The following is a 27,025-nucleotide window of genomic DNA, read 5'->3' on the forward strand; positions in this document are numbered from 1 at the left end:
TATTTTGATTTTACCTTATTTATGGAAATTGATTTCATAAATTTGATAAAATTTGCCAGAGTTGAAGCAAATATTGGAAATAGGGAATGCTACCAGTTTTTAGAAAAATATGTGGAGCTTCCTAAAACAAATTTACCGAAAAAACCGATTGCATTCCTCAATTGGAAAATATTAGCTAATTTAGGTAATCAATTCCCCACGAAATAGGCCCTGTGGATCCAGCAAAGGTATAGTGACACCAATACGCACCTCAATGACAAGCCTTATCGATTCTATTAGGTGTATCTAACAACAAGAATAGACCGGCTGAAGCCTGGTGAGGTCTTTTTCATTTTTTTTCAATTTCTGTTTACTACTAGCTTGGTACTCATTCAAGTACCACTTTGGTATTCAACTACCAAATTTTGGAATTATGAATAGGCAAGCAAGCCGATTAATTTCATCAGTCGGTGTGTAGCTCTCAAACAGTAAACATATCTACAACATCCGTATTAGTAAACTACCATGTTGGTAGTCAACTACCACTTTGGTAGTCAACTACCACTTTGGTAGTCAGTCAACTACCACTTTGGTAGTCAGTCAACTACCACTTTGGTAGTCAGTCAACTACCACTTTGGTAGTCAGTCAACTACCACTTTGGTAGTCAGTCAACTACCACTTTGGTAGTCAGTCAACTACCACTTTGGTAGTCAGTCAACTACCACTTTGGTAGTCAGTCAACTACCACTTTGGTAGTCAGTCAACTACCACTTTGGTAGTCAGTCAACTACCACTTTGGTAGTCAGTCAACTACCACTTTGGTAGTCAGTCAACTACCACTTTGGTAGTCAGTCAACTACCACTTTGGTAGTCAGTCAACTACCACTTTGGTAGTCAGTCAACTACCACTTTGGTAGTCAGTCAACTACCACTTTGGTAGTCAACTACCAAATACTCGATTTATAAATAGACCAGCAGGCCGAATAATTTCGTCAGTCGGTGTGCGTCTCTCGAGTAAGAAACATCTTTGCTGCTATATAGTTTGGGGGTCTAACTACCAACAACTACCAAATTGCAATGTCTGCTATGAGCGATTGGTTACCAGATAACAAATAATAATTGATTTGCCTGGTGTTGGTTTGCTCATAGTAGCATTGCAATTTACCACCGAGGTAGTCAACTACCAAATATTTGAGTTATAAAAAGGCAAGCAGGCCGAATAATTTCGTCAGTCGGTGTGCGTCTCTCGAGTAAGAAACATCTTTGCTGCTAAATATTTTGGGGGTCCAACTACCAACAACTACCAAACTTTCAAATTGCAATGTCTGCTATGAGCGATTGGTTACCAGATAACAAATAATAATTGATTTGCCTGGTGTTGGTTTGTTCATAGTAGCATTGCAATTTTAACTTTTATCAATCACATTTTATTTGTGACACAGACGGACGGACGGACGGACGGACGGACAGACGGACGGACGGACGGACGGACAGACGGACGGACGGACGGACGGACGGACAGATGAAGTGCCCACAATAGGTCTTTTTTTCCTATGGAAAAAAGACCTAACAATATAAAATTCATTCCTTTGATAGCAAGAAAGCTTTTGCTTCGGTACACAAAATGTAAATGAATCAGTTCTTGGAAGTTTAAAAAATCGAAAACTCCCGAAATTTGTCATGACTTCATTAATGGAAATGGAACGCTCAAAAGTTTTTCTAGTAACAGAATCGCCTTCCATACATAGTTATGTTATTAATTTAAAAATAATAATACTTAGTGTGAACGATGGGGTTCCGAAGGGTGACTCAATCCTTTATTTAGTATATTTCGTCCAAGAAGTGGGTAACCTCTCAATATAGTTGGAGGATTGTTTAGATTTGATGTTCACCTAAATCGATTCTGTGGTCTCATAAGTAATATTGGACAGAAAGAGAGCGAATAGTTATTTCAAAGAAGAATTATAGATTGAATCAGTTATAGGTCTCTTCCAAGGCCGTTCAAAATGTCAATCGTCATCCACAGAGAAGCCAACAAAACCTCACTTTGGAGTTTTAACCAAGGCTGTATACTTTGGCCCCAAAGTATACAGCCTTGGTTTTAACGATCAAAGTTGTTTAAGTTGCGGTTATGTTTGCTTCTGTGGATGACGATCCAAGTTCAGAGCAATGAAAGTAAATAGATAGGTATGGCCAAACGTTCAAATTTATTCTAGCCGGAGCACATACGGATTTGCATGGCGCCACCTCAAACGAACTCATTTCTAGTGCGAATTTCCACTAGAAATGAGTTCGTTTGAGGTGGCGCCATGCAAATCCGTATGTGCTCCGACTTGTATGGACTGGCCTACTTACCTACTTATCTACTTTCATTGGTTCAGAGTAGGTGAATTTTTGTATGAAATCGGCCATTTTATCATCAACTGTGGTGTGTAACCCGCGTATCTGTATCTGTGTGACCTCGCCAAAGTATACAGCCTTGTGACGGTCGGTTGGTTTCGGCTTGCAAAATTCGTTTTTACCGTACGATGGAAGAAATCGGGTAAATCCACGTATTTTGTGACAGAAATTTTTCTCTTTCACTCTCACAACATCATCCCCATTGTATTGTAGCGATGGCGCTCTACAATATGCATAGTCACATTTGGTAACATGACTTACGGTATGTTTTTTCGCATCTTCTTTGGTGCGTATTCGTACATCAAAAAGAGACAAAACTTGATTTGGTGAAATGACTTACGCTGGAATTTCCCATAGATATAAGTAACTTCTTTCATTTATTTATCATGCAACCTTAGACTAATCATACATAGACTGGTATTTCGTGCGATGAAATGTGGTCCCGATAAATTTCGTACAATTCTACGTAGAGATTTCCACTGACGCATGTAGGTGTTGAAAATTTTGATCATTCTAGTTGGACACTTAAATTTATTGCGCTAATTTGCCACCAATGGGTTGTGACTTTCGCCATTTTAAGAAGAAGAAGAATGGCGTTTTAGGTCTATGGCGCTCAGTAAATACACAATTTGTGAAACTATTTATGTTTCAGGCATGTAGTATACGTTGAATAAATTGGTTTATTGAGTCTATATCTCAATTTCAATAGATCATTGAAGTGAAAAATCAAAAAGAAAATGTTGACATTGGCGCTGGCGATCAGTTTCGACGGTCAAACCATGAACTTTCATCACTACCCATTTAAGTAGGGAAAAACTCACACTATCAAATAATAGGTATTTCATGCCGAGACCACAAATTTTACATAATTCTGTTCGTAATTTCCTGTCTAAGTTCAATTAGTCGAAGTCTTTAACAACTTGCAGTATCGATCTAGTACATTTAAAGGTTGTAAACATCATAAAGTACCTATATGCATTCTGTATAAAAAAAAATTACGAGAGGTGACCGGTGTTAGAATGAGTATATAAAAAGTCGAATTGCTACAGGAAAATCCCTCCTTATCGAGACACAGACGCAAAGTAAGGTAAATAAAATATCCGAAAATTGCACAACTAATGTCAACAGAGTGTACTTTTGATAATTTATTTACTTTATAACGTTTAGTAGGTGAGCAAGTCTAATATTATTTTGTCGGAGCATTTCGCTATATTTTGTACACGTAAAAGTTTACTATTCGAAAACTTATCTACAATCTAGATAAGATAATAGGTACTGTTTTAGTCACAATCGTTGAATTTGTTATCTATTAATTTTCTGTTCGTTTTTTCCATATTAGTAAAATATATGTGGTACAACCACTAAGTGAATCAGTCTATGCGATAAATTTGACAAAGCTACTCGAAAGTTGACATCAAAAGGATAACGGTGCGTGCATAAAAAGATGGCGAACAAAAACAATTTAAATGTTGGAATGCGGTGTATCAAGTATATGTTGGTGGTGATTAATTTAATGTTCCTGGTAAGTGTACGCTCCTTAGTTGTAATCAATTGAGGAATATTGATTATAGTGGACCGTGCTTTATCCAAACATTGTTTTTTAAAGTTAACAAAGAACAATGCCAATGGCTTAGACATGACGTCATAAATCCGTATTAGTAATTGTTAGTCCCAAGATTGGAAACAAAAAATTTGCATTTACGAAATTCTCTTCTCGAAAAAGCCTTATCTCTGTGTTTATGTTATCTGCCCAAGCTAACAGAGCCAATTGATTAATCTATGTAGTGCAAACTTGATTACTATTCGAAATATCATTTCATTAAATAGTGGGACATAAGGTGTATTCTATGACATAGTACGGAAATCATTTTGTCCCTTGTTGGCTGGAAGAGACAGAAGTTTAAGGCTCGGAACAGTTCAGGTTTAACTGACCTAGATTTACCTGCAATCTGTTATATGACCTGAATCTGATTCTAAAACCTGACCTGACCTGAAACCTGAATATAGTGAACAGATCAGACCTGACCTGAAAACTGACAGCTTACAAAGTTCGTACAACAAATTTCAGGTGAAGCTATAACCTGACTTGACAGGTTTCCGAAATTCAAGCTCAGTTCAAGTCATGTTTCTCCAAAAACAAAACCTTGAAATGACCTGAAGTTTCAGGTAGAGTAATTTTTTCACATCGGTCGACCGATTCCGGGCACTTTAATAATATACGACGTACCTGCGTCTGTAGGATATGTCACAACAAACTCAAAAGCCAACTAACGCAGGAATTTCATTAAATTCTCTATAAATTACAGCTCACATCGATACTGTTGATCACCGTCGGAACCACAATCCAATCGATTTATGGAGACTTCAAAGAATTCCTCGACAATCACTTCATGTCGATTCCAAGTCTTCTAGTGGCTGTTGGCTTTGTCATGCTAGTAGTTGCCGCCTTTGGTATCATCGGCGCATTCAAGGAGAGCACAATGTTGACCAACATTGTAAGTATTTGAAATGAGTCCCAATCTACCAGCAATATTTAAGATCGAATATCCTGATTAGTACGCTTGCCTGCTGTCACTCGTGTTCATATTGGAAATTTCAGCAGCAATAGCTGGATTCGTGTTGCAAGGTCAAGTTAGAGAAATGTTAATTCGAACAATGAATGAATCCATTACGGCCTACACGAAATATGAAACTGCTACGGTTGCAGTCGATTTTATGCAACGTACGGTGAGTCGAGCTCTCTTTTCTTAAATTTTTCCATTTGGCTGATTCAAATCACTTACAGCTTGAATGCTGCGGTGTTGATGGACCCGGTGATTGGTACGGTGTTTTGCCCGAAACAGACTCGGAGAGTGGATCTGTATTGGTGCCAGAGTCTTGTTGTGGCGATTTTGAAGGATTAAAGTGTGACGAATACTTTATGTCTGGATGTCTTGATCGTATGCACTTCATTATTGGGCAGAGTGGTACGTACATTTTAAATAAGTTGATTTCATAATTGATTTCGTCACCTCTGTTTCGTGTTCAAATATTTCAGCTATGATGATTGCAACTGGAGCAACTACGGTAGCATTTGTTCAGGTACCGAAATACACAATTAATTTCCGTAGACATTTTTGACCCATAAATTATGTCTGCAGATCTTAGGTGTCATGTGTGCATTTATGTTAGCGAAGACAATCCGAAGAACAAAGTCACTAAGAGCCGCTAAACGTTGGCAACTACATCAAAGCCTTGGAATTATTGCCGGAAATGATAAGCCAGATTACGACGACTACACCCAATTGGATAAGTCAGTAACGTACAACGCAAAGTAGATTTTCCGGAGGAATGATTAAACATATTCAATGAAATTAACGCGTCAAATTTTGAAACCTATTTGAAATGTATCAAATAAAAACGGTTCAATTTATCACCAAAATAATAAGTGGAGTTTTTCAAACAAATAATGTAATCGGACATTATGCGTCAGCGAATAAATATACTGCCGAGATAGTCTGATTGAAGTGGATAACAGGAATTAACCTGCCACACACTGAGAAAAATCGAGCATTCAAGACCGTTCCGTTTGTCTTTAGCTCAAACACAGGCAGTGAAGATGTGTTGATGGATTTTAGGAAGTTGTAAGACTTGAGTAAGGTTCGAAATATTCCCAGATATTTGGCAAACGAATAAGAAAACTATTGGCTGGACATAACTGCTCGGCAATCGAGAGTAGAATCCAATTTCTCCCCCTGACAATTTATGATCTTCATTTGTGAATCGTCAAATTCTAATAAATTCTAAGTCTTGGAACCTGGAACTCGAAATCGAGACAAAGGGAATGTAGGACATTATAGTTAAACACCCTTCCAGTCGCAAAGTAAGTAGCAACGAACGTAGCGCACAATGGTACTTTTCTGCTGTTTCTTTGGACAAAGACAATTTACCATAAAAGAAGCTCTTGCAAATTTGGCTTACTCCTATCCTAGTGCTGCGTTAACAATGATTCGGACAGGAAGCATAAAACAAGCACTCATCCGTTGGTATTTATATTCCTCAGTATACATCAGTTATTGATAAGTATGTAACAACGAGAATGATATCACCACACCATATTGATATCGAGGTACCGAAGCCAATGATGATAAGATAAAATCAACTTTATCGTTCTATTTGTTCGAAAATGCAAAACTCTGTGCAAAACGAAATTATTTTCACTCGATGAAAGCCGTGTAACCGCAACTAGCTTCTTCGGCCTACAAACAATTTTCTTTGTCTCAGTTTTTACTACGCAGTTGAAAATCGATTACATTTTTTGAGTTTGAATCGAACACTTTACGATGGATGTACGTCCGCCAATCTACAAAAAAAACAGTTTTGGGATGAAGTGCATGAAAATCATCCTAATTTTGATCAATGTTCTGTACTTGGTAAGCTTATGTAACACCAAAATAAGTTAAAGAAATTTTACGTTTTTTCGCCCCCGAAGATTATTTCATTTTTGATGATAAGCGGTGCAACAACACTGAAAGTTATATTCGGCGAGCACTACTTCGAATTGTGGTATGCGAGTACGGTTGACAGTTTATCCAGCTTATGGATCGCCACAGGAGTCTTCCTGCTGGCATTGTCCATATTCGGAATTGCGGCAGCTGTTAAGGAAAGTACAATGATGACGAATTTCGTAAGTATTGATTATCGTTACGGCAGCGATAAGAGAACGAACCAGCCAAAATGCTTATCTAATGTTCACAGTACGGTTTGTTCCTATCCTTGATATTTATATTGCAAATGGCAGCAGCTATCACAGGATTCACACTCATAACACAGGCTGATGGAATTGTGTGGGGATCGTTAAATTCGATGATGTACCAAAGTCAGTGGAGCTATGAAAGTTCTACAATGGATTGGATTCAACAAACGGTACAGGATTTATGAATGAACATGGGATTACTGTAGCATTGTCGTTAAATTTATAGTTCAAATGTTGCGGCAACAACGGACCATCTGATTGGGGAAGCTTTGGAAGATACTCTACCACTACCCCTAGACCCACTTTTATTGATTATTATACAACGAGGCCGTATACCGATTGGTGGGGTCAAACAATCACAGAAGACGAACGAGCCACAGAATACGAAACAACCATAGGATACGAAACAACAACCACCGATTTCCTTCAAAATAGAATGCCACAATCGTGCTGCGTTCGCGATAGTGCCTACGACAAAGAATCGTTACGGTGCCACTTCTATTTCACCAGAGGTTGTCATGGTCCGTTGAATCAAATCGTATCCCAAAGTGTGATGATTTGGGGCTCTTCAGCACTTTTTATAGGAATAATTCAGGTAAATGAACACATTTCTGGTCATCCGATTTATGTTTTTGGGAAAAACTATTTTTAGATTTTGGGCGTAATAAATGCCTTCATGTTCGCAAGGATTATTCGTCGCAACAAAACAAACCGCGACGTTCACCGATGGGCTATCCATGAAAGTTTGGGCGTTGATAGGCCAGCCTATGTTGATCAATTACCAAATACGGACGAAGTTAAGCATATGTAATTGTGCTGGTTGTATACTTACGCTAATAGTTGCGATATCTATAGTCACCTTATGACTAGTACAGTATTCAATAAAGAGACAAATTAAAATGCGTTGAGTTTGGAATATCGATTTCAAGATCCATCAAAATTAGACACAGCAAAAAATATGAAAAAAGTTTCAAACCGTGAATATAAACCGATCTGATTGAAGTAGTAGAACTGAGGCAGGTGCTTCTTTTCAAGCGCTTAATCTAGTTTCACGTAATTGAATTCATGTACGAACAATGAATCGAATTCACATACTATGACTTGACTAGACTTGAGTAACCAAAACGTGCTCCTGTGAGGGGGTAATTCCCCCTTTTCGTTCTCCTTGATAATGTTCAAAGCACACATCTCTAAATGTCTTTACTTTACAATTCAACTCACACCTATTGACATTTATGTGTGTTCTGAATGGTATCAGTGTAGGGCACACTACTCTGGTCTACTGTTTTCTTATATACCACAGAATATTTTTTGTGGTAACTAACTCAACCACCGTCGCACGATCTATGTGGTCGGAGTAACTACACGGCAGTCGGGAGATGAACCAACCACCTGAACTCTTGTATCGAATTGGTATCGTTTGTATAAGTGAAGAAAATTACCTGGAGCAGGAGACTTACCAAACCACACGTCATACAAACCATTCATTCATATCATTCAACAGCATGCATTTGCATTCTAATGTGACCACGCATATGGGAAGCACCCACGATGTTATTACCATTTAGCAGAATTTGACTGAAGCAGAATTTCCCTTCTCGTCATCCACGTCCACTGCCAAGGCTGCGACTGTGATTTCAAAATTTCGTCTGCCGCGCATCCTGTAGCTTGATCATAACATTGGTTTGCTCATAATATTGGTTCTTCATCGTTCGTTTCGTTTCATTGTATTCCTTGTATGCATCACGGTCACATTAAGGGGACATCCGCACGATTTCTTATTTTCGCTGGTTTTTCTCTAATTTCCATCCCTGAATATCCTGTAATGCATCGCGCGGATACGTAACATACTTTCGAGTGATTCGCGTCATTCATTATTAAGAATTCACTGATTTTCAATCGAATTCACATACTATTGATACAAAATCAGTTAAAACTGTCGAAATCTACACATTATAAATTATTATTATTTCGTATGGCAATGATATGTACTTTTTCCTTTCTTTCCTTTAACTGTAACAAGAATAGGAATTCTTTTAGTCAACAAAATTGAGAAAATCAAAACAAAACATTCTGACCTAGTGGTTCATATGTATCTATGGATGAGGAGTTCCTGAAGATTTTATTTATTCATAAGAATACTCCCAGCTTCTACGCTCTTCGAAATTATTTGTGGTAAGACTTGTCGTAAAAAGAGAAGTAGTTTCTCAAGGAATTTTGCATGAAAACCTCGATGAAAACAGAAGACCAGTCGTAACTTCCACACTCCTGATTTTTTTTTTAATTGTACAGTCAAAGGCAGTCAATTTTCAGCATAAATTAGCTTCAGATGTTTTTCAGCTGATCCATACAAACAATCACAACCGTTTATACGTCTTTATACGGTTTTACCACTATCATGCGCGTGCGTGTAGCAGCTTCAACCGTATGAACAAGGAAAACCAGTTTTGATTGTATGTGTGGATCAGCTGAAAAACAGCTGAAGCAAATTTATGCTGAAAATTGACTGCCTTTGACTGTAGTGAATTGAACGTAATAATTATTTAAATCTTAAAAGTTATTTGTAATTTTTTAGCCACTTTGCTAAAAAACAAGAATAGACCGGCTATAAGCCTAGTGAGGTCTTTTTTCTTTCTCTAAATTTTCTCAATTTTCTCAACTCTGGAGCTACCAACTACCAAATACGTGAGTTATAAATAGGCAAGCAGGAAGAATAGTTTCATCAGTCAATATCCAGCTGTTGAACAGCAAACATCTCCACCAACTTTCTATCAGTTTCGTAATCAACTACCAGTTTGGTAGTCAACTACTAGTTTGGTAGTCAACTACCAGTTTGGTAGTCAACTACCAAAAATTCAAGCTTTAAATAGGCAAGCAGGCAGAATAATCTAGTGAGTCAGTGCGCAGTTCTTGAATAGTAAACATCTCTGCCGAAAGTTACGTTTGGTAGTCAATTATAAATTTTCGAATTGCAATGCCAACTATGAGCGATTGGTTATCAGATAACAAACAATTATTATTTGCCTGGTGTTGATTTGCTCATAGTAGCATTGTAATTTTGAATCAAGGCTGTTATCGTCTCATTTTTGAATTGTGACACAGACACATGGACGGACAGACAGACAGACAGACGGACATACAGACAGACAGACAGATGAAGTGTCCACAATAGGGTTTTTTTCTAAAAGAAAAAAGACCTAAAAACTTGAGCATCTAAAACATAAATGGTACTCCGGTGAAAATTCATCTTCGTAGACCATGTATCGAAAACTTTGAAATGGAATAGGAGGCGATGCGGTCAGTTTTTCAAGGTCTCCAAATCGTTTTAGAATCTTCTCATTTCAGCCTGAGGTTTTTGAAAAAAGATGAGTTCAAAATTTGAAATTTCGAACCACAGCGATACGCGTGTGTAAATGATGTGTATACTTGGTATCGTGGATACCGGTATTTTTTTGGCTGAAAATGTAAATACCGGGAAATCCGGGCCAAAAAGTAATGTTATTATGGTATTATTGAGGCTATGGTTCTACAGATGAAATTTGACAATTCATACAGCCTTGGAACAAACCTATTCCATTCACCGGGAAATGAGAAAATTTTTACCGGGAAATCTAGCTAAATTTTAATGTTACCGGGAAATTCGGGAAATCAGATGTTGGATACCGGGAAAAAACATTATTTGCACACGCGCAGCGATGAGCTTTCGTCAGATCGATAGAAAACTCAATCGCTTTTTAAATAGCCATGACATCTTCCCATGTTTGTTGGTGTCGGTGGCTCTCTTGATATCTCTGTGAAATTGAAACTGTAAACAAGTCAACTTCAGGTTGACTTATTTTTGAAAAATTTAATTCTGAAAATTCCGAAAAATTATGGAAATTCTGAAAAAATTCTAAAATCATTTTTTTACCTTTTTTTTAGAAATTTTCAGAATTAAATTTCCCAAAAATAAATCTTTGGTTAAACCTTAAGCTCAAGTGTTTTTAATCAGTTTTATCTTTGCATATAGTCTATAGTAACAAAATGATAAGAGGAAGAAACTAAAATCGACTAACATCCTGGATGGAATTTATTTTCGACGACCTGAAATTGAACTGTTCCGAGCGAAAATCATTGTATTTAGTATCAAATACATGCAACAAGAGAAGCAAAGGATTTGGTTATTAGAATTAGATTGTGATTGGTTGTAATTATCCATTCATAAAATTCTAAAACTGTATGGTTGCCACTTCAAGAAATGTATAGGCAATCGCCGAATGTCGGTCGGTACGAAAAGTGATTTAAAAATAAATTGAACAGTTTCTATGAATGCGATTTTTATGAAAGAAAGATAGGACTAGGAAATATACCAAAAAGATCTCAACAGCTACACCTACAACACCTACAAATCATCTTCAAAACAACCTAATTGCATCCCATATCGTAAGGAAAATAGAAACAAATCATCTCTGATTTTCCATAAATTGAACTTGATTGATGCCATCAATTTGGTGGGGAAATATTTCGTCTGCCCACGATTTCATTCGTTGGAGATAAAAAAATTGCGTAAACGAAAAGTTATTCACTGTAATGCTAATGCATAGACCCGCAACAAAAATTTATAAAAAAAGGATCAAACTCAACCACTCAGTTACTAGTCATCCACAACAATAACCGAACAATCTTGTTCCGCAGATGTATCGATGCCATTTGTTTGATTACAATCTTCCATCTCGGACGAATAATCGATCACATTGAAATCGCCGATCACTTCCGTTTTGCTGGCAGCATTCTTCAGCAAACACATATCGTTTCTGTTGAATACGACAATGTTGTTGGGCGTACAGTTTGTGAACTGGCATTCACCGTTGATGGGGATGTTATGCTGCCTGCGAAACAGAAAGACATTTTTTACTGCGTTCAGATCGTGACCTCACTTGAAAGTTTCCTACTTTGCTTCAAGAATATCGGAAAGAAGTAGTTTATCTGTTGCTATCTTTCCGCACGATGCTATCACACCATAATGCGTTGAGTTGATGATTTTGGAGCCTTCAAAGAGTTTTTTAAAATAATTTTCATTTTAGAGATATGTCTTATCGGGTTACCCTTAAACCTGATGCAGGATCCTTCATTGCAATCTATGCCAGTGGTCGAATTGGTAATTATCGAATTAGTCAAAATGAGCGAAGATGAGCCCGATGTGGTTGTGCCGGATTCACGCATAGCAATACCGGTTGCAAAGTCTTTGATGACACAATTGTCACAAGAAACGTTTGCGGTTTCTGAAAAACAATTTTTGTTAACGTGCATACGTTCATCACGACCATAGTACGCATTTACCAAACATTACAATCGCAGTCGATGTAGCTGATGACTTGTCTCCGATGAACGTACAATTCTCGAATCGAACCGATCCGTCTCGGATTAAAATTCCCGTTCGCACCTTCCGACAGTCCAATATCACATTGTTAATTTTCACGTCTCCGGTCAATGTTAGCAAAATATTTTCGAATTCCTTTGCCGCAATCACCGGCTGCTTGGTATCGGCGAGATTCTCATTTAATCGCAAATCAATTGAATTATCACACGGGACCAGTCCCACGATCGAATTGTTCAAGTTTTCTAAAAACTTTATCGAATGCAATCCTCCAGCTAGGTATATGTGCCCAGCGGTGCCACAATTCATGAGGCACTCCTGCAATGATGAACTCAATTCGGTGGTTTTCTCATCGCCGATGATTTCGTGGGCCCTTTGCAAATCTCGAATGTGCTTGGGCAAAACAGCTGTACGTTCCACGACAACAGAAATGCTCCCAGGTTGCCGTGGCGGAAACCGGATCGGTTCGAAAACTTTCCGCAATTTCGGATTTTCCCACATTTTAATTTCATGTTTTATGGTCGCCAATCGCACATGAAGACTCATCAGATCGGTAATTTCTGCCTTATTCTCATTCATATCTTCGTCGTCGCTTATATCCAATTCCAAGTATTCTCGTCGACGTTGAATGTACTGTGCTTCGACAATTAACGCACGGATATACGATGCTAATGCAGGACTCATGTCCGCTTTAAGATCGTAACAGAAACGCATACGAGATTCTAAACACTTGGTGGCCCAATCAATGTCCTCGTCATTATCAGCGTCCCATGGCATCCACAGATTTTTGAAAAAGAATCTTGAAGGAAAAACAATTTTCGTCATTTGTCTTGTTCATACTGAAGTGACCTACCTGACCATGTCGACACAATTGGCTGTTGCTTCAATATTAATAGCGGGATTTTCTTGCACCTTTGTTGGCCACAAATCTATTAATGGCACTTCGTGCTCCTCAGGTAGATGAATGTCATCGTCTTGGATTGCAATTATGGAGAAGATGGCTTTCATTTCTTTGAACAAAACATTTGTGACTGTGCCGTAAACGGTTGTCGGGTATTGTATTTTAAGTTCTTCGCATATTACACGCGATATTTTCCAAATCGCCTGCCAACCTGTATGATTTGACGAAAGAAATATAAACTAAAATTCGTAATCACCAGAGCTGGTATTGGTGGTACAACGGACGTTCAACTTGCAAACAACACAACAAATTGTTTTTGTGGGCAAAACAAAATCAAAATATATGCAACCCCTGCTGGCTTTACCTGCTGGCTCAATTAACAATTCAACGTTGTAACTCCATTCTTCCACTACTCTGCTAGCCGGAATCACTTTATTACAGCTCAAAACATTTTGTGCTTCCTCTAATCGATCCATCATACTCTTATCGAATTGAAATACTTCCATTATTCCAACAATTTTCTGGGGCAATGTTAAACAGATAAAAACAAAGAACCGAGCTGGGTACGAGAAAAATTCAGTTTGGTTTTTTGAAATTTAATTTGTCAATATGTCAAAAGGTTGTGGTGCGCAAGCACAAAACGGGATATTTTTCTGCAGCGTACTTTTTACGGCATGCATTTAGCGACATCTAGACTAAAACTAAATTAAACGAAATCCATTTTACATGCTTATGATGTGAAATAGTACATTTCGTACCTAGGACTAAAAGTCTTTTTTAGCGTGTGAGAAGTCCAGAGCCGAAGGCGAGGTCTGGAATCGAATACGCTAAAAAAGACTTTTAGTCCGTGGTACGAATAGTATTTTTCATATTGGACGGAGTCCTAGGTATGAAAAAACAGTTTTTGTCACACTAATCAGAGTTAGAATGTTTCGTTGCCGTTCCGTTTTATCTGAAAAAGATCTAAAAATGCAGTGTAACGTTTTAAATGAGCGACTGAAAATTTCTGTTTTACGTGATTTATTGATTAGTTTTCAGTTTTAATAGACTACGCCAAAATGATTTTTTTTCTCAATTTTTTTACATAAAGCAGCTAAAAATTGAACATAAAGATACCCGTGTCTCGTCTTTTGACGAAAAAACTTGAAACCGAAAAGATTTTTCACTTTATAAATTCCTGAAATATGTGATTTGCGCCATTTTCCACCCAAATTCCACCCAAATTCCACATAAGGTCTTAAGTTTGCCACTTTGCAATTACAGTAGTATGAGTAGTATTGTTCATTCAGTTCATCCAGTTTTGACTGATTCACTGAATTTTGTTTTGATGAAATGTCAAATCGGGACAGTAAATTTTAAATCTCAAACAAGTTTGTGTCGAAAATTTGTAGTATTTCGCGTAAAACAAAGTGATTCAGTTTAAATTTCGCACAGAAAATAGTTCCGAGTGTGCTCATGCTAGTGTCTTAAACAGAATTTGGGACAAATTCTCCGAAATACTTTTAAAGACAAATTAATTTGGTCAAACATTGTGGGTGTTGTGAAAATCTCATTTTTAAAAGTAATTTGGTGTGAATTGTGCCATTCAGTATTCAATTCCTTAATTTTATGTGCCTAGAAATTGCCTGCAATACGTTTCGTGCTGATTCAGTCGGTAAAATGTGAAGAAAACCTACAAAAATATGTTGCCATTCAGGTAAACAAAATTCTTGACATGTCTGTTGTGAAGATAGTCGTAAGTGACACCACAAAACTGAATTTTTTTTGTCCGTTAATTTAAAAAATGATTTTTTTGGCGGAAATGCTTTTATTTGAATTTGTGCATGATTCCGGTAAAATAAAATAGTGATAAAGTCACCACTATTGATGACCTTTAAAATGGCATCATTGGTTAAATATGATTGGCATAGTCTATTCAGCATTTTGCATCGCAGCACAGAATTTTTTTTTCAATAAATCACATAGAACTCATTTCAAACTTCGCGCCGCAGTCCTTCAACTATTTTTTAAATAGTCACCCGCCTCCGTGGTTGTCTTAGCCTGTTCTTTCAGAACTTTGATCTATTGTATGAAACTGTGATGTACACGCTCTCCGTTTTGCATCCGTTTAGCCAATGAAAGTAGATAAGTAGGTATGGCCAGTCCATACAAGTCGGAGCACATACGGATTTGCATGGCGCCACCTCAAACGAACTCATTTCTAGTGCAAATTTCCACTAGAAATGAGTTCGTTTGAGGTGGCGCCATGCAAATCCGTATGTGCTCCGGCTAGAACAAATTTGAACGTTTGGCCACCTATCTATTTACTTTCATTGCGTTTAGCGCCTCTTTTCTATTGTTTAAAGAGTAAACGGAGTGTACTTTCTTCGTAAGTGAAATCAAGACTTACATAGCAATGTGAAGTTAGCGATTTTTTTTGTTTTCGCATTGTCTTAAAATGTCAAACTTGTATTTGGTACCAATTATCCTTGATTGATTCAATTCAATTGAGAAAATTTGGCAGCAAATGCAAGGGTGACAGTTTAAGACAATGCAAAAAGAGCTGAAAACAAAAGAAATTTTCGTTAACTTTACAGTGCTATCTAAATCAGCAGTTTACTGTCACTAGTCAAAATATTTCAGCTGTAAAGTTTTTCTTATTTTTCATGAAGGCTGTAAACTTGGGGAGGTCACGCAGATCGCCATTTTATTATATACGCGAGAACACACCACTTCCTGTAGCGCAAACTAAGTTTGGAAAATTTTATATGACGATTTCAATACACATTTCTTAATTGTCAAGATTTGTGTTTCACCCGCCTTCGTAAGTGTCTTAACCTGTTCTTTCAGAACCTTGATTACCTCCGCCCATATATATAATATTTACCTTGACTTTAGCAAAATTTAAAGTGGTTGCGGACATTTGCGACATCAGTGACATCTAGCAGAACCGATCTTCAATCGAAATAAATTGTCAGCGATGACATAATAACTGTCATTCATATCTCTTGACTTTTGCGTAAAAATATTGTTTTTCTTATTCATTCGCACGATGTCGGTTTTTAGGTTAACAAAATTCCTATTTTCCAACACAAATATTGCACAAAATGCTGCAATATTGAATCACAATCGATATCTAAGTGTAAGCGTAACACGATTCTGTGCAAAAACACCATCAGGTGAAGATAAACCAGAGGTCGATCGCTCCGACAAAGATCGAACAAGAATTATTCCGGTTGAGACCAGTATCAAGTATTTGGACAGTGAGGCCTATAAATCAACGTACGGCGATCAATTAGTTTGGCAACCGTATCGACGAAATCATAAGGGAGGTTTTGCGCCTCGAAGAACCCGGCAAACCTGTATCCGGAAAGGATTCATTTCGACAGGTTTGTGTGTTTTGAACATTCATGTCGTAGTAGAAAGAGATGGAACGTAACTGAAATGATTCTCTTTACTAGGCAATCCATGTCCAATTTGTCGTGACGAATATTTAGTAATTGATTACCGGAATCTGGGCTTGCTCAATCAGTTCATTTCACCACAGACGGGAGAAGTAAGTATTTTAGGAGTTGATTTTACTCACAATTTAAAGTTTCATTGATCGTATACGCCTGCACGATTTATTTCTGACACTGATTGATGATTTGTCATGGACTTATTACATGACTGCGCCATAAGAATCAGGAAACCAGTTGTACGTTTTTCCATTTCAAATTTACTTTTAAGAGAAAAAAGGCTGCTGATTACACAGTTTGTTCTACTGGTCTCGGCCATGAACTTTGGTTTCATAAGGTGTGAGATTTGTGAGTTTGGTTTGAATCCATTTGCCTTTCAAATTAATCGAAGACGAGCACTGACAATTGAAGCGTCCCTGCAAGACTTTTATCTCTAAATGGGAGCTTTATCACAGACAACGGATGCATTGACTTTCCATTGAACTTTGGACAATTCTCCTCCTATTCATTACTCAGTTACTTAATTTGCTAGTGCTGATTCCACTAGGATATAATGTCATCCTTTGCCACATCACCGTCTCATCGTGTCTCCATATCTACCGAATTATGGGCAAAGCAGAAATTAAATTTTTCATTTTTTTGCTTAAGTGAATCGCCTGACTTATGCGTGTCTGCACAAAATCTTGTTCCTACAAATAAACTCGTTTTTATTTCGCTTTCAGATATTGAGCTACTCGAAAACCGGTGTGTGTCAGAAAAGGCACAATCAATTGGTTATTGCCATCGAAAAGGCTATGGACTACGGTCTGATCAGCTTTAACGTTCCATTCAAAAAATACGATTACGAAAAGTACTACGGTAAAGCGACCGATTCGCAAGCCTAAAGACCATCAATTTCTTAGCATAATTTTCGAAATATAAAAACAAAATGCAACAACAGTACGAGTCAACGTTTTTAGTTATTGGGGGAGGCATAGCCGGAGTGTCCTGTATCGAAACATTAACATTTCTTTGTCCGGATCAAAAAATAATTTTAGTCACCGAATCGAAGCTCATCAAAACCGTCACGAATTTGGTACCATTAGCCAAAGCAGTCAGTCGATTTGACATTGAAGAACGGAATGCAGAAACGTTGAAGGGAAATTTGACGGTGCTCGTCGACCGAATGGTTTCCGTTAACAGTACAACTAAAACAGTCGTCACCGAAAAAGGAATTGAAGTAAAATACAAATTGATGTGTCTATGCACCGGTGCTCGGCCCAAACTGATTGATCAGGCTGCCGATAATCCACTAGTTATCGGCATCCGTGACACAGAGTCCGTTTTGGAATTCCAGAAGCGAATCAAACATAGTAAACGAATTGCGATCGTTGGAAATGGTGGAATCGCATCGGAAATCGTCTATGAAATTCGAAATATTGCAATCCATTGGGTGATTAAAGACAGCTTCATATCACAATCCTTCGTAGATCCGGGAGCTGCCGAACTCTTTCAGTGTAAAATTCGCAACAAGAGCAATGTGCAAAGCGAAACGAAAACTACATTCAAGCGACTGCGATATGACGAGGACGGCCAAAGCGATAACAAAAGTGGTGGCGCTTTAGGACCCGATTGGCATCGAACATTAGATTTAGATGGAGGTGAAAGGGAAATGCCGGATAGTGTGGTGGTGCACAAAAATTGTGAAGTTCGATCAATGTCAATGGAAAATGAGCAGCTAGCGGTGACGCTCACGAATGGAGAGAAAATTATTTGCGACTTTTTGGTATCGGCAACTGGCGTGAATCCGTCGTTAAATTTTATCACCGACGTTCCATTCGAATTAGCTGGCGACGGCGGTATCCTTGTTGATGAGCTAATGAAAACATCCATTGATGGTGTTTATGCGGCTGGTGACGTTTGCACCGCTGGTTGGGATAAAGCAAAACATTGGTTTCAAATGCGTCTATGGACACAAGCTCGACAATTCGGTTCGATGGCTGGGAAAAGTATGGCTGCTGCATTAGAAGGCAACGAAATCTATCAGGATTTCTGTTTCGAACTGTTCGGTCACGTGACACAACTGTTTGGGTACCAAGTTGTGTTGCTTGGAAGGTTTAACGGACAGGATTTGGGTAGAAATTACGAAGTCTTGATTAGAACGACACCTGACCTGGAATACATAAAATATGTTTTGGTCGATGGGAAAGTGGTTGGGGCGATATTGATTGGTGAAACCGGGCTGGAAGAAACGACTGAAAATTTGATTCTGAATGAGTTAGATGTAACGCCATACGGTGACGATTTGTTAAATCCGGACATAGACATTGAAGATTATTTCGATTAGGACGGCATAAGGTACGGCTTTATTTGTAGCGATGACTGCAAAATACAAGTAGATTTGACTGTTGCATTCGTTTGCGTTTCATTTAATATTGTAGCCTTTTCACTCATTGCTGCCAGTGAAGCGGTCCTTTGCTGACGTAGGATTCGTGTGGCATTCGAGACTTTCGTGTTGATGTCATCGATTTCGCTACGAATACGTTCCACATTCTCCCTGGTGCTTTTGAATTCAAACTTCGTATCGTCATAGTTTCGCAATAATTCCGGCTTGTCGAGTAGTCCGCAATTGGTGCTAGTTTCTTTATACAATTTTCGCAAATTCTCGCATTTAGCGTTGCAATCATGCATAAACGATCGGGTCATATCCATTTCGTTGATAGTTTCTTTGACTTCCTGTAACTCTTCGTCCTCAGTGCCTTCCAGCATGTATTTCTTTTCGCGTACATGCGATATTATTTGTGTGTCCGCAAAGCACCGCAAACGCAGTTTTTCCAGTGTATTGTTTCGCTCTGGAAACAAAAGTCTTCTAACAAGAGAATGGCTGGTAAAAACTACACCGAAATATAGCTTGGCAGCTTTTCCTGGATAATGATACCGTCCCGACCAGTTTTTACCTTCAATTTTTTCCTCCAAACATTGTCGTTCTTCTCGGAGTTGAGAGAAATCATTCATTCGTAAACCATTACCAAGATCCTGAAGTTCGATCGCTTTCTAGAAAAAGTAAAATGGTGTGAAAGAACTCGTCAGCTGTGGTCCAACATCTTAGACTCAAAAATATTTTGTCAAAGTTGATTGATTGCAAGAGCTGCATTAGCAAAAAGAGATTACGTACCACTTCCATTTGAGTGTGTTTATCCAAAGTTTTAATAAAATTTAGTCGAATTTCGGACATCTTCTTTCGGGTAGTTTGAATCTGGGCCATAACATTTTCCAAGTCCTTGAAAAAATACGACTAACGAAGTTAAACGACGACAATTTGAAAAATGTAGTTACTTCAGGGCTAAGCTTTTGACCACTTTGCAGACTTTTCAAAGACTTTCCTGTGTCCCGAACAATATCCTCGAATGCTACAAAATGAAGGCTTATTTAGTTCGATAATTTAGATTCAGCACCGTAACCTGCCTCCGAAATTGAGGTGTTTTTGGGGAGACAATTTTTTTTTTTGTAAAGGAAGGATTTCAAAAGGATGGCAATGTCCCCCTAAGACTGCCTAGTGCCGACCATGAGTTACTTAGTTTCCTTCCCGAAACGGTTAGTATAATCTTTTGTCGACAGCGACGACAAGAATGAACTATGATCTTAGTTAAATGTTCTCTTATTTTATGTCGTCCATTGCTATTGTATACAATGGAAGTAACAGCTTGCTGTTTCTGAAAGGTTAAGAAGTCTGTTGTTACCTGAAATCGATTCTCGTTGACCTTTTAACAATTCATTACGACCAACAAGCAAATCGTCAAAACGAGCCAGTAAATCGAGTCTCACCTTTTCATGTTTCGAAATTACCTTCAACAGGCCAAGATACAATAATGTAAAATCTTGGTTGAAATTGCATGTTTTACCTCCCCCAATTCGGACAGTTTTTCCTTATAATTGACCTCAAGCTTTCCAACATCTTCCGGATTGTCTTTCATAAGTGCTTGAGAGCTCTTAAGAACGATGATCGTAAAAAGAATTAGAAAATGGCCTTTCCTTCACTGTAAAGTTTACCTTTTTACGTGCAAAATATTTGTAAACATTTTTATTGAGCAAATCATTCCAATGTGCGATGTCAGTTTTTTCTGCAATCAATTGATCGTAAATTCGATGTAATTTTGTCCTGTCGAGCCCATGTAGATGCCCAATTATTTGTTCTTCGTCAACTGGAATTAATTGGATCGGATATCTGAACTGCAGCAATTTTAGTAGACAGAACGAAAACAAGGAGCCATCTTACGTGTCAATTCCGCTTGATCGCAGCTACTATCAATCACGTCTTTAAGTATTGGATCAACTACTGTAGTCGATTCACCCATCGCAACAAGGTAAGTACAAACAATAATTTTGAAGCCCCCGTTTAATAATTGAGAGCTTCGACCGAAGCGAGCCTACTTGATGTATTGTTTGCAATTTTTTCCACCCTAAAATTCTTCCGATGTATAATTAGGCCGTCAGATTGGAATTAACAGGCATCACACGCTTTTTCAAGCGGCCAATCAATGTAACGGCCAATTATCTCAAGCAAATTGATTGAAAATCGAAAAAATAATAATAAACTTTTGATGTTCCACTTTACCTGCCGCAAAGATAAATAAATGCCATTGTGGGTTATACCTGGAAGTTGTGTATCATTTAAAGTGGACCCATCGTTTTTATTTAATAACACGGCAGCATAGCGCCCATAGCGGTGTAATAATTGTAGCAAATATTATGACATTATGGAGGAGGTGTTTGTTATTGATACACACGCACCGTATATTACAATGAAAATACATACCCTCAAATTAAAAGTAAAGCGAATTGTAAAGATTCTTTTAGAAAATGACATTGATTTTTGACGAAAAAATTACAGCTTTTTCTTAGCTAGAATAAACATGATGTAAATATGTGCCGACAAAGTAGAGGTACAAACAGAGAAATTTCACTTTGAGTCTGCAATTCATTATACAAGAATTCAGTGATTCCTATAGTTACGATTTAGTATGTCAGTCCACTGTTAAAAGATTCTACTTCAGAATAAAAGGAACACTCCAAAACTACCTAGGTGCTGTTGAAATAATCAGAATCAGAATGTATCTATAGACATATTGTGTGAAACAAGTCCAAGGGTAGGAATTGCAGACTAGAACCAGATTCAAAGACTTCACTTTCGGCTCTTTTTCTATTAAAAAACGGTTAATCGGATTGATTTCAAAGTCACTTAAGTTGGAAGCTGAATATTTTGTTGTGGTGTGTACCACTGCGAAACCAAAATAAAAGGTTTTGACAGTTAAAAAATTTGGTGTCCATTAAAGCTGCGTTGGTTGAAATCTTATTTTCGATTTAAGACTAGTATATGGTTTTTTTGCCCATAGAAGCCTACGCACCTCCAAGAGAAATTTTTTTTCACTTCAGATGAGTTCTTGCAGTTGTTATACTTTTGAGGTAAAAGTTATAGTAACGGTGAATGTAGGAATATGTTATAAGATACAAGGCAGAAAGGTTTTGGCTGGCAACTACGGGTATCAGAACGATACCATTAAGAGTCGAAGCTATTCAAATCCAATCAAACCCATAATCAAAAATGTCAATCGAACCTCGCAAAGCTCACCGCTTATTTGTGCCGACCAATAACATATGACATTTTTAACTACTAATACAATTCACGGTGTTTTCTATGTTCTTGTTCAATTCTGGTACAAGCCTGCGGGAGCAATTTTCATTACTTCCCGAAGGAACAACTTCTTTGAGCAGCGTTACTATACAACCGCTGGTCTTGAAATGGTCGACCAACATTCGTCAGTCGCCAGCTTTAAAAAAAATTATATCTCGAACAAAAAACGTTTTCACGACCTTTATGGTTGAAGGCTACAACCTTTATACACCAAAAGGTAAGCAACAGTTCGAACCAGTTTAGAGGTGTGCGCCGGCCGAGTTTTGTTCGGCGGCGGCTGTAAACATTTTTCATCGACGGCGGCGTAAATCGGCTGGAGTATTTTTTTCGGCGTCTCGTTTCGGCGCAATAAAATCTTTAACCGGCGGTGGCGGCGCATTTCGGCGCAAAATCGGCGTTATATGCAAAATTGTTTTTTTTCGGAAAAGTTTTTTCCCTTCATGAAGATTTTTAATATGAACGATTTTTTAAAGACAGTCAATTTCCTGTTTTGAAAAAAGGTGTACAAGACATTCTTCATGAAACGAATATCTCAGGAATCCTTTTTTAAACCATTTAGTTGTTACTCAACTTTCAAATATCATTTCAAGCTCTCGTAATCCAAACTTACAAAAAAATAGAGATTTTCCAAAAAGCGAAAACTCAAATTTATTTTCGTAGATTTTTCGAAACCTACACTTGCTCCAAACTTTTCCATGGTCCACTGGTCCACAAAGAAGAAAAACACTTGCTTGATTGTTGATACAGAAATACCAAAATATTTTTTTCTCATTGTTTATAAACATCATGACATGATCGGTAATTTGATCGAAAATCCATAAGCATTTTGCTGTGAACGATTGAAGCGAACGAGTGTATTTTTCACACGAGTTCAATTTTCACAAAATGCCATCACTTATACAGACTTTTCGAACCCATTTTTGTAATCAAAATGTGGCCAATTCCAGCAGCATTACTTCTGGGCATTTTATAAAATTCACAAAACTTTTTAGACTGTATAATTCGATTGAATTTAGTAAAATCCTGAGAAGTAATGTGGACAAGTTGCTGGATTTATCCAAATTCAGTTATGCTTACTGAAAAAAATTAGTTTTTTTCTCGTACTTAGTGAAACGAATTCATTCTCAATTAACTCTACTTTGCGCCGAAAAATAGGCAAAAAATAAACTAGCGGCGCAGCGGCGGCGCGATCGGCTGAACGATTCTAAATTTCGACCAGCGGCGGCTGACTTTTAGCTGAAATGTTCAGCGGCGATCGGCGCGACTGGCGCCGGCGCTCACCTGCTAAACCAGTTAATAAAATAATCATTAATTTTGTATAAATACTTGATCGCATTTAGTGCTGACAAATAAGATTCAAAAATGCAGAACTTGAATAATTTCCTAAACTTTTATGGAATTTAAAGTCAAATAAGCTCATACTGCATTGTTCCAAAATATTGGGTTTCAATCACAAGGCTAATTATTTTCAGAAAACAATTCGTTGTATTTTCATCTTAACCTCTATTGAATGTAGCAAAAAAGCAATGGGGATCAATCAAAATAGGAAATTTATAATAGACACAAACAAATTTCCTTTCCGATTGTTTTAAGTTAGCATTTATATATAGTCAAACATGCGGTTTCCGTAAACAAATCAAAAATTTTAACAATTTCGAACCCCACAAAATATTATGCTAATAATGTCAAATTAACTCACAGATTGTTCTCAAAATCTACAACAACATCAAAACACACAAACAAGCCACACGAAAAACATGATATATCCACCCCTGCTGACTTGAACTTCCTCAAATTATCTTTTGTCTACTGTGTCATATTTTGGTGGGTTAATTCAACACCAATTTTCATAATGGGGAGGTTAAAAGCGTACATGAAATATGAATGGATATCATGATTGATATTATAAAACTGTTGTGGTATATCTTATGATATGGATGTAGTATAAGTCTATATAAAATAAAATCGTAATTGCCCACCCTCTGTTTTCTGTGATTTTTTTCCCTTCTCGGTTCTATCTTCATAAGGATAAATGGTGGATGGAATATATATCTAATAAAATTATTATGGGTGACCAGGCTGTTGTTGATCTTGATCAAATAAAGTTGGGTAGATGCGAGATAATATTTTGTGTCATGTAAGATGAGGGAGTGATTCGAAGGAATTGATGTTAGTGTAAGTTTCAAAAAAAAACGAATCGTTTTGTAATATTACGGCTTTTCTAGCAAAATCTAATCACTACTGACTGTGAACATGAGAACATTGCAGACACATACGTCTTCAAATTAATTGTATTTTATTTTTGTCTACCGTCATTCACTCAACGAGCTAACTAACCCTTTTTACAGTAAATACGGAGCTCGGTTTGAAATGTGTTACTCGAAAATAATTGTGTGTCTCCTGTTCTACGAACCACTCTTGTACAGCAACATTAATGACTTCCATATATATAATTGATGTTGTCTAATGTATGTGAATTGGCGAAAAAGGGTTCTACCAAGTGACATTTTTACGCTGTATAGAAAATTAGATAGCATTAAAACGAAGGACCATTTCCCAGTGGAATTTGTAATACTGAAAATGGAAAAGATTAAAATTGTGAGCATAGAATTAAAATCTAAATTTATTATCATTGGTCATTGAGTGTGAAATGGATTTTGTTGAATGTTTGTTGTTTGATTTTCTTTTTTATATTCTTGCGTTTCTACGATAATCACCCAATTCGACGAATATGATGTAGAAGTAAATCATGAAGGGTATTGAAAACCGAATCAATTTGATACAATTTACACAGCTTCTGGATAAATCTTAACAATATGTTAGCTTATTGTAATAATTGTGAGGGAAATTTACAATAAAAACCGCACTCAATATGGTTAGGTGATTCGGTTAGCAGAAGAGTTAAAATGACTGAATGACTGGGAGTTCAAAATTGTAAATCAAAATCCCAAGACTTTACGTTTACGTTTACTTTGTAATTGAGTCGAACAATAAAAACCACATGTAATTCTTCAACGTGTAGAGGTGCCAATAATGCACATTTTACGAGCTGTAATTTTGACGGTGCCAATAATGTTAAACTGTTTACTGTTGACGAGTGCGTGTATTACGGTCTGAACTTGTACTTGTGATGTGGTGAAGACTTTCGTTAGATCGATGGTATTCCTTAAAAGATTACCGAGTGATAATCACACAGATTATGGATATGTTTCATGCATTCGTGTTATTCACGCAAGGAAACAAACAGGGTACTTATATCATTGTTAATAATTTCTTTGTTCTTTTTGCGGCCCATACAGTTACGTACTTTAGGTAACAAGATATTTCCTCATGACCATGATCATGATCGGATCTTAAAATGCAATTGATAAAAAAATAAAAAAAAGATGCTGCGGTGTTAAATTTTAATAAGTGATTCTATATGACGGAATTGCATCGAAATTATAATACCTCAAAAGTATTAGCTTTAGAGCAAAAAACCGTCTTAATTTTTATTACAAATACATTTGGGTACAATGAATGCTAAAATAATTGAAGTAAAAGATTTTGTATTCATTTCCATATAAATAACTCCAATCGAGTCACTTACTTACTCACGTATTTAATAGCCATCGTTAACCCAAGCGTGTTTTGACTTACAATTTTATTTCATGGTTAAGCCATAGCACTGCTCCCAGCATTAACATATTTTGAGGTTGATGGTATGAGAAAAGGGATTTCATTTCTTTTGTCAAAACAGGAGCTCTGCTCACAGCCATGTATGAGCTAGAAGCAGTGCTATGGTTGAGCTCATCCATAATTTTGTGCTGATAAATGCAAATTAGTAAAATCCTAGAGGTGGTCAATTTTTCTCTGTGATGAGGGGTTGCTCCAAGAATAGGTCCTAATGTTGGAAAAATGTCCATCGTCTTGCACTTCATACTTCTGTTTCACGCTTTCCCTTTCTTTCTCTTTATTTACACATTTTCCTAATCATATAAATATTACGAAAAGAAAAGACAAAACAAATGAAAATGATAAATGAAAAGGTTGGATTTTCACCTCTCAATAAACTTCATCATCCCGTCGCTGTCGCACAATACACAAAGTCTTAATTGATTGATTTATTTATGGAAAAATATCATCAACTAATCCTTTTTATTTGACGCAGTCACTGTACGAAGAAAAGGATAATGCTGGTGAATCTTTTGAGAGCTATAAATTAATGTGTGTTAGAAGGTATATGAATTATTCTACTTGACATTTAATTTGTTTAATGGAAAATTGGATCACTTAAGAAATCAAGACCCACTTCACTTTTGAATGACACTTGAAAATTCTTTTTTCGAAACAGAAAAAAAAAGTTTTAAGAGAAACAAATGGTAATGTTGAATAGCAGTGAATGCGCAGTGTACAGTAAAAAAAACCATTGACAATTTGGTATCATTAATCTGTGATCATAAATAAGTACAAGCAGTTTCTTTATTAAGACGTTTTTTTTCAGTCATTCTTCTTCGTTCGAGTGAAATTTTAGTTTATCTTAAAATGTTAAATGACTTTTCCTCA

The 27,025-nt window shown here is 37.1% G+C and overlaps 6 protein-coding genes across 7 annotated transcripts; 4 read left to right on the forward strand and 2 right to left on the reverse strand.

Moving 5' to 3' along the window:
- The first annotated feature begins 3,387 nt into the window (after nucleotides 1-3,387).
- LOC119076346 (CD63 antigen-like) lies at nucleotides 3,388-5,804 on the forward strand. 2 transcript variants are annotated; one of them, XM_037183041.1, is made up of 8 exons: nucleotides 3,388-3,467; nucleotides 3,548-3,652; nucleotides 3,720-3,902; nucleotides 4,687-4,875; nucleotides 4,937-5,107; nucleotides 5,166-5,346; nucleotides 5,418-5,461; nucleotides 5,521-5,804. In XM_037183041.1, the coding sequence occupies exons 3-8, from the start codon at nucleotides 3,825-3,827 to the stop codon at nucleotides 5,695-5,697; spliced, it is 840 nt and encodes a 279-aa protein (XP_037038936.1). In that variant the 5' UTR covers nucleotides 3,388-3,467; nucleotides 3,548-3,652; nucleotides 3,720-3,824; the 3' UTR covers nucleotides 5,698-5,804. The 2 variants fall into 2 exon arrangements, with proteins under 2 accessions (XP_037038936.1, XP_037038937.1); XM_037183042.1 differs by having other exon boundaries at nucleotides 3,548-3,602.
- A 751-nt stretch (nucleotides 5,805-6,555) lies between these two features.
- Nucleotides 6,556-8,015, forward strand: LOC119076347 (CD63 antigen-like). Its single transcript, XM_037183043.1, has 5 exons — nucleotides 6,556-6,792; nucleotides 6,852-7,046; nucleotides 7,118-7,285; nucleotides 7,342-7,710; nucleotides 7,768-8,015. The coding sequence occupies exons 1-5, from the start codon at nucleotides 6,703-6,705 to the stop codon at nucleotides 7,924-7,926; spliced, it is 981 nt and encodes a 326-aa protein (XP_037038938.1). The 5' UTR covers nucleotides 6,556-6,702; the 3' UTR covers nucleotides 7,927-8,015.
- A 3,649-nt stretch (nucleotides 8,016-11,664) lies between these two features.
- LOC119076348 (protein nessun dorma) lies at nucleotides 11,665-14,001 on the reverse strand. Its single transcript, XM_037183045.1, has 6 exons — nucleotides 13,737-14,001; nucleotides 13,325-13,583; nucleotides 12,435-13,270; nucleotides 12,200-12,376; nucleotides 12,047-12,143; nucleotides 11,665-11,983 (listed from the first exon to the last, which is right to left on the reverse strand). The coding sequence occupies exons 1-6, from the start codon at nucleotides 13,876-13,878 to the stop codon at nucleotides 11,749-11,751; spliced, it is 1,746 nt and encodes a 581-aa protein (XP_037038940.1). The 5' UTR covers nucleotides 13,879-14,001; the 3' UTR covers nucleotides 11,665-11,748.
- Nucleotides 14,002-16,338: 2,337 nt separating this feature from the next.
- LOC119076351 (28S ribosomal protein S18b, mitochondrial) lies at nucleotides 16,339-19,132 on the forward strand. Its single transcript, XM_037183048.1, has 3 exons — nucleotides 16,339-16,740; nucleotides 16,813-16,907; nucleotides 17,532-19,132. The coding sequence occupies exons 1-3, from the start codon at nucleotides 16,404-16,406 to the stop codon at nucleotides 17,691-17,693; spliced, it is 594 nt and encodes a 197-aa protein (XP_037038943.1). The 5' UTR covers nucleotides 16,339-16,403; the 3' UTR covers nucleotides 17,694-19,132.
- LOC119076349 (pyridine nucleotide-disulfide oxidoreductase domain-containing protein 1) lies at nucleotides 16,351-19,201 on the forward strand. The gene is made up of 3 exons (XM_037183046.1): nucleotides 16,351-16,740; nucleotides 16,813-16,907; nucleotides 17,532-19,201. The coding sequence occupies exon 3, from the start codon at nucleotides 17,738-17,740 to the stop codon at nucleotides 19,133-19,135; it is 1,398 nt and encodes a 465-aa protein (XP_037038941.1). The 5' UTR covers nucleotides 16,351-16,740; nucleotides 16,813-16,907; nucleotides 17,532-17,737; the 3' UTR covers nucleotides 19,136-19,201.
- On the reverse strand, nucleotides 18,045-21,225 carry LOC119076350 (coiled-coil domain-containing protein 96-like). Its single transcript, XM_037183047.1, has 8 exons — nucleotides 21,065-21,225; nucleotides 20,839-20,990; nucleotides 20,691-20,777; nucleotides 20,529-20,634; nucleotides 20,125-20,198; nucleotides 19,964-20,068; nucleotides 19,746-19,842; nucleotides 18,045-19,640 (listed from the first exon to the last, which is right to left on the reverse strand). Exons 1-8 carry the CDS (start codon nucleotides 21,141-21,143, stop codon nucleotides 19,132-19,134), a joined length of 1,209 nt encoding a protein of 402 aa, XP_037038942.1. The 5' UTR covers nucleotides 21,144-21,225; the 3' UTR covers nucleotides 18,045-19,131.
- Nucleotides 21,226-27,025: the final 5,800 nt, after the last annotated feature.

The sequence above is a fragment of the Bradysia coprophila genome, unplaced genomic scaffold (assembly GCF_014529535.1).
Source record: "Bradysia coprophila strain Holo2 unplaced genomic scaffold, BU_Bcop_v1 contig_232, whole genome shotgun sequence".
NCBI classification, from domain to species: domain Eukaryota; kingdom Metazoa; phylum Arthropoda; class Insecta; order Diptera; family Sciaridae; genus Bradysia; species Bradysia coprophila.